At 37.9% G+C, this 7,375-nt stretch overlaps 1 protein-coding gene and 1 long non-coding RNA gene across 2 annotated transcripts in view; both read right to left on the reverse strand.

Annotated features, from left to right (window-relative positions):
• Positions 1-3,114: 3,114 nt before the first annotated feature.
• LOC104816772 lies at positions 3,115-4,590 on the reverse strand. Its single transcript, XR_772370.2, has 3 exons — positions 4,394-4,590; positions 3,889-4,157; positions 3,115-3,496 (listed from the first exon to the last, which is right to left on the reverse strand). It is a non-coding gene; the product is annotated as an uncharacterized LOC104816772 (long non-coding RNA).
• Positions 4,591-4,917: 327 nt separating this feature from the next.
• Positions 4,918-7,375, reverse strand: part of LOC104816773 (endo-1,4-beta-xylanase C) — a 4,097-nt gene continuing 1,639 nt past the window's right edge. Inside the window, 4 exon segments of the mRNA XM_010545729.2 lie at positions 4,918-6,192; positions 6,280-6,819; positions 6,903-7,080; positions 7,225-7,375. Coding sequence (XP_010544031.1) covers positions 5,059-6,192; positions 6,280-6,819; positions 6,903-7,080; positions 7,225-7,375 — 2,003 coding nt within the window. The 3' untranslated portion in view covers positions 4,918-5,058.

Genomic DNA, 7,375 nt, shown 5'->3' on the forward strand with positions numbered 1-7,375 from the left:
CGTGTAATACACGTGTCAAACATTGCAACCTTCATTACCTAAATCGAATGCCTGATTTTCGTTTTCGTTTGAATTTATATCCATTTATTCTTCATTGACCAGTGTAATGACTCAATTAAAGAAAATGGATTTTTCATATCCACCTCGTAATAAAATTAAATTAGATCCCACCATTTTAAGCTAATCGTCCATCTAAAGTAATTTTCTATATTTTATCTTAGTGATGTCAATATGGGTTGTCCAACCCATTTGGGCCCAACCCATTTGGGTTTTAAAAATTATAGGTTTGGGTTGGGTCAACCCAATAATAATTGTTATATGGGTTGGGTTAATCCATAAAACCCATAACCACCTAATTAACCTATTTAATTTTCTCACAATAAACTTATTATCATTTAAACATAATAATCTTTGAGATATTTTTTTTAGTTCGTACACATATATATCGGATTCTATTTGAAAATTATACCGATTTTTCGGATATCGGATTATCAATTTTTTTGGTACCGTTCGGTTCAAAAACGACAATGAGTTTTTCGTTTCAATTCGGAAACGATATCGATTATTTCGGTTTGATTCAGAAACGAAATCGATTTTTTGATTATGTTCGATTCGAAAACGATATCGATTTTTTCGATTCGGTTCGATTCAAAAACGATATCGATTTTTTCGATTCGGTTCGAAAATGGTGCTGATTTTTCGAATATCGGGGTTTTGAAATTTTCGGTACTATTCGATTCAAAAATGGTAACAAATTTTTTTGTTCGATTCAGAAACAAAATCGATTTTTTCGATTCGAAAACGAAATCGATTTTTTCGATTCGGTTCGATTCGAAAACGATATCGATTTTTTCGATTCGGTTCGATTAAAAAATGATATCGATTTTTTCGATTCGGTTCGATTCGAAAGCGATATCGATTTTTTCAATTCGGTTCAAAAATGGTATCGATTTTTCGAATATCGGGTTTTTGAAATTTTCGTTACTATTCGATTGGAAAATGGTAACAAATTTTTTGGTTCAATTCAGAAACGTTATCGATTTTTTTGGTTGTTCGGAAACGATACCGATTTTTTGGATATCAGGTTTCTAAACTTTTTGGTATGGTTCGATTCAAAAACGGTAACGAGTTTTTCGGTTCGATTCGAAAACGATATCAATTTTTTTCGTTTTGTTTTGAAAACGGTGCCAATTTTTTCGGTTCGGTTCAAAAACGATACCAAATATTTCGGTTCGATTCAAAAACGATAGCAAACTTTTCAATCCGATATTATATTTTTTAATTCGCATACATATATATGTTTATATATACGTACATATATAATATATATTTAAATATATATACAGCGTATATTACTATTTATATATCTATATATAAGAATTTTAGTTATTATATAATAATATAGTGGGTTGAATGGGTTAATATAAATGTTAATGTTGATAATATAGTGGGTTTTAATGGGTTAAATGGTTTAACCCATTTAACCTATGGGTTGAATGGGTTAAAACCCACTTAACCCATTTAAAAAAATTATTCAAATGGGTTAAACCATTTAGGTGAATAATCGGGTTGGGTCGGGTTAACCCGCATAACCCGACCCATTTTGACATCTCTAATTTATCTTCTATTTGTACCAATTTTCTCTAAGCATATTTACAAACTTATGTTTTATCTTCTATTTGTACCAATTTTCTCTAAGCATATTTACAAACTCATAAGTTGAGGGCACAGATTTCGAGTTTGGATTATTTATTCTCCTTAATTTCTATATTTTATTTTATTTCTTCTCTAAATAATATAACCGTTCAATTTATTTAGATTTTATTCAATTCGATTAATATCAATTTTTTATTAAAACAATTTATTTGTTAAAAAAAAAACGATTTCATTTCATTTTTTTCAATTATTTTATTATCGGTCTGTGTTCGCACACATTCTATTGAATTTTATTTTTAAAATATTATATATAAAAAATTATTATCAAATTCATATAATATATTATTCGGTTCGAAATATCTTTCCCCTAATATAAATTCTTCGCGTAGTCTCTAAATCGAACAAAATATTCTCTGTTTTGTAACTATTTTTTTAGCCGAACAAACGCAGTGGTTCACTTAAATAATTAGAAGCCCAGCACAGAGTACGGGCCCATCTTAATATAGCTCAAGCAACTTGTATGGTTAAGATTAGATATAAACCGATATTCGGTTTGGTACATACCGGTTTAGCCTTGTCGATTTTTGGCCCAGATTCCCATCCATATGGAATAAGAAATTCTTTTCTCATGTCAAAGGAAAAAAAAGTACCAAAACCAAATACAAGATTTAGGTATTTTGTGAGCATCCAATCCAAGTTTAAACAGGAGTCCTGTCACAAGCTCATCCTATGAATCTATACAGCTGACTCCACAACCTAACAATCACAAACCAAGAACAATGACCCCTCACCTCTCTGGGAACATCGTTTTAAACCTAAATAACTTTTGAGCTGAGTTCAGAGATTGGCCTTGAGAAGCTTCTGAGTTGTCATAAATCTGCCAGATCTTTTACAGGTTTCGATGAAGAACTCGAGGATAGTCGAGGGTTTTCCCGGATTACAAAATGTTCTGGAAGCTTCTAAAGCTCGTAACTCGGAGTTTCATAGGAAGGGGTGGATTCTGCAGAAGCTTCTGAGTTGTCGTAATCCGTTTCTTCAGAAACTTCTGATCTATCGTAAGGGGTGGATTCTGCGGAAGCTTCTGAGTTGTCGTAATCCGTTTCTTCAGAAACTTATGATCTATCGTAAGGGGTGGATTTCGCGGTTTCTCCAGCTTGAAAAGCCTTGAGCAAGAAGTGTAAGCCATTCACAACATCATAAACCATCAGAGTCCAACCCGACCACCGATCCAATTTCCCACGTGACTGCCCACAAGGTATCCAAATCTCCCGAATCTCTACAGTAACTACAGCTATATGTTTGAAAATTTCTAAGGCTGAAGAGATGAACTGGTGGAATCTGCCAAATCTAAAACATCACTTGATCCCATGTTACTATCCAAATTAAGCAAGCAATTACAGTTGCAGGCACAAGTCAAACTACGGAGCTGTAAGAACCAGCAATACAGATGAAATCAAAGCACTGAATAAAACGAATCCAAAGAGGGAAAAGAGCACCAATTCTGGGAACAAATGGACATAGACATACTCAAATCAGCAAACAAGCTCCAAGTTGATTTGATCATCAAACAAAGAAAGTTACTTCACCTTTTCCTACCCAGATCGGGAAAAGCATATTAATTCAGTCGAAACAAGTAAACAATTCATCATTAACGATAAAAAATGATTATACACAGACAAAGCTCTTAAACCAAGATCCAGACACAAATTAACATTACCCAGAAACGAGTTTGGCTAAAGACGACACATTTCGACAAACCCATGATTGATCCACGCCAAGATCGAGTAATTATCACCGGACAGACAGGAAGTACGAAGAAAATGTTGAGATATACCGGATTCTGAAGAATATTACGAGATATATCATATATTAGAGATCTTATCGAATCCAGAAAATATATATTTAGAAATATTTATCATTATGTCTACTTTACTTATTCGATGTAAGACTCTCATATATTTATATGTTGTTTTGGTTATCAATAAAATTATCATTCCGCAAATTTCTACATGGTATCAGAGTCTGGTTCTTTTCTAGTTTATTGATCTTTTCATAAAAAATGGTGATTGACAATGAGAGTGAAGAGGGAGATGACGATGATATATCGATCCAGTGGTAACATCATTTTGAGTTTTTTTTAAGAATAAGAGAGTCATTTTTTTTTCTTTTTATTTTTTTCTCATAATCCCATATGCTTCAAAAGATTATTGGCATAACCGCAAATCATCTTACTCTTGCACTTTCGTGTAGTTGTCTTTCAATCTCGGATGAATCAGAGTTATTCCCGAGACATCTTTTTTCGCATCGCGATTGTCATCCTTTTTTTGTTATCATCGAACGATTCTTTTGTGCGTATTGTCAAAGTTGCAGCGCAATCGTTTGTTTGATTTTTTCCAGTTATATCTTCAATTGACACAAATTCCAAGGTGATGTGGTTCAAGCGACATGCGTTTGATCGTCTTTTTAGCAAGTTGGACGTTTCGTGATCTTCTACGCTCCAACTTGAAGAGGGATGTTGAGATATACCGGATTTTGAAGAATATTACGAGATATATCATATATTGGAGATCTTATCGAATCCGGAAAATATATATTTAGAAATATTTATCATTATGTCTACTTTACTTATTCGATGTAAGACTCTCATATATTTATATGTTGTTTTGGTTATCAATAAAATTATCATTCCGCAAATTTCTACAGAAAAGACCGAAAGTTTCGGGGAAGATTCAAGTACCTGTGATACTGAGAGCGATGATTCCGATGACAAAAAGCAGAAATTGGACCCTTCTCCTCCGGATATCCATGGGGTCTGTCTCTCCAAAATCAAAATCCTGGATTCGCGACCCTAAAACCTAAATACCCAAATCGCGACAAAGCATAATAAAATCATACGTTGGAGTGTGGCAAGGGAGAAGGAAAGAATCTTCAAACTTCAAAGGCCATGCATGTGAAGTTTGTTTTCGTAGGCCGCGACGATTTTGGTTCGATTCGGTTACTGTGATTCTGACCGGTTTGGTCCGGTATTTATTTACTCGATATTTTTTGTCACAGATTATGAGCAGTTATTTAATTGGTAATTTTGGTAATACTCGATAAATTTTGACGAAAGAGAGTGTCATTCGTACGACGTCGTTTCTACGTGATACAGAACTTGTCGCTGAAGATCCAACCTTTGGATGTAGATCCCATCGGTTCCGATCATTTCACCCTTGCGCATCCCAAATCCTTTTTTTTTTTCAGACATCTTCTGATTCTTGTCCTTTTTATGATCAAATCTGATATCTTTAATGCTGTTGAATAAACTTTCATTTACAATAAGAACAACGTCACAATCTCTCAACCCAAATTCAACAATGTAGAAAACCATTTCATTCACACAAGAAGACAGAATCATAACATTCAGACACCACCTTGAAGATCAACGGAAATGACTTGAGCCGTATCACCTCTCTCAACTGTGAAAGTTCTCAGAAGCTTCTTCTCAGACGAAGAGCCCGCCACTTCGACAGTGTAACTCCCTTCGTATCCTCTGAACACAAACTCACCATTCCCATCCACGCTTCCACTGGCACGAGAAAGCCACTCTCTCTTCACACCCAGAAGCCGTTTCCCCGCTTCGTTAACGTCCCCTTCGCCATTAACGAGATGTGAGTTCTCTCTGAACATGAAAAGCTCCCATATTCCCCATAGCATTACCCCTTCCACCGCGGGATGAGCATAAGCTTCCCACAGCATTACCTCCAGATCTTCTCCTCTCACGTGCTCGTTGATGGAAGAGACATCGAGCTCTGTGAACCAGATTGGTATCCCTAATGTCCCCAGCTCGTCCAGGTTAGAGCATACAATCGTTCCTACAGGGCGGTCAATGTGGCCCTGAACTCCGATACCTCCCACGGGAGAACCCTTTTCCTGCAGGTCGAGAATCAGATCGGCGTATTTCTCGGGACTCGATCTCGGGTCGCACCCGTCTTCCACGTGGTAATCGTTCACGAACAGTACAGCTGACGGGTCTAACTGGTTTGCAGTCTTGAACATGTTCACTCTGATGTCTTGTTCCAGCTTGTCTTGAAAGAAAGATCCGTGTAGCATCTCGTTGTTCACGTCGTAGTGCTTGAACTTTCCCTTGTATCGGTTCAGAAGATCTGTGAGGCGGTTTTGGACGGCGGTTTTCAAGTCAGATGTGTTCAATTGTTTGATCCATTCCTGAACTGCTGTTTCCTTTTCCCAGAATATGCAGTGTCCTCTTGTTTGGATGTTGTTTCTGATGCATAAGTCGAGCATTTCGTCGGCGTCTTGGTAGTTGAACTTCCCTTTCTCTGCTTCGGTCCAATACCACTTCAGCTCGTTTGCGAAAACCGCCCAGTTGAAGTTCTCGACGAAGAAAGCCACGAAATCTTCGTTGTCTATGTTTGATCTGCTAATGCAAGTTCCCAACGGGAAGCTGTTCTTCGTCTGTCTGACTTTTACTGCAATTCCAGACAACTTGCTTGTATCGACTCCCGAGAATTTGAGGATAACATCGCATTTTCGGATCTGCAATTTGCATAGAAAACCTCATTAGGCTTGCTTGCTGAAACAAAACAGAGGTACCCTCGAGTTCAAGGTTGTCTCGTCATGTACCTTATCAGCTTGTCGTCGAAGGTATCTGATTCTTTCTTGTCGATCCACGGGGAAAATCTGCAATCCTGCGACCATTAGATCGATACCTGATGAAGGACCTTGAACATAGACCATGGCCTTAGAGGGTTACTTCTCGATTCTAAAAGAACCGCCGATTTCATGCCATTTATCATCGTTTATCTCAATTAATCCTCCGTTAACCCACTGGTCATCGATCCCGAGGGCAACATTTACATTTTCAGGACCGGCAACACCAGAACCGAGCTTAACCCAAGCCGAAACTTGGTATGTGAGGAAGAGTTTCAGTTTATCAGTGATCATCTGGGCAGGTCCCATCCATGTCTGAGTCCGGTTGGTAACGAGAATGTATCGGCCACTCAGAGGCTCGTGTGTTCCGAGTGAATCTCTCGCCATTGGAGGAAGTATACGAGGCGAGCCTTTCCCGACGTTCATCGTGCAATTCCCAAGCGGGAACCATCCGCTGGTCGTTCCATCGCTTAATGAACTATTCGTAAGTATGTTTACTCCATAAGCCGGATTCTACAGGACCAAAGACACGGAAGAATTATACGAAAACGTCTGAAAAGACGATGAAAACGTGAATCTGAGTCACTGGAACTAACCTCGATATGTGGAGGCGGCGATGGAGGGGACTTCTCCGCATGTTTTACGACAAAGCTATTGACAAGAATGTCGGTTCCTGGAGGCGAACCTTCGATGAATATGATTGCACGGGATGGAAAGCCATTGATGAGGAACTTCCCCTGCAATTGTGTCCACTCCTTGTCAGTGGCCTGCACGCTAAGGACGAAAAAAAGCTCGGGCTCAGCCATGGTAACGCGAAAAAAGCTCGAAAAAACAGATCCAGAAAGTAGATTGATCTGCAGAAAAAAGTTCAAGAATCTTATAGAGGAATTCATGATACAACACGAAAAAGGAACCGACTTTGCAATGCCAATGTATTGTTCACGCTGATTCAGGTTCTGAATCCATAGTGTTGCCTGAATATTAGCATCTGTCACATTGTTTCCGTATATCCGAACAACTGCAGTAGCCTCGTAGACACGTTTTCTCTCAACTCTTCCGGTGATTTCCT

This window comes from Tarenaya hassleriana, unplaced genomic scaffold (assembly GCF_000463585.1).
Source record: "Tarenaya hassleriana unplaced genomic scaffold, ASM46358v1 Cleome26, whole genome shotgun sequence".
NCBI lineage: Eukaryota > Viridiplantae > Streptophyta > Magnoliopsida > Brassicales > Cleomaceae > Tarenaya > Tarenaya hassleriana.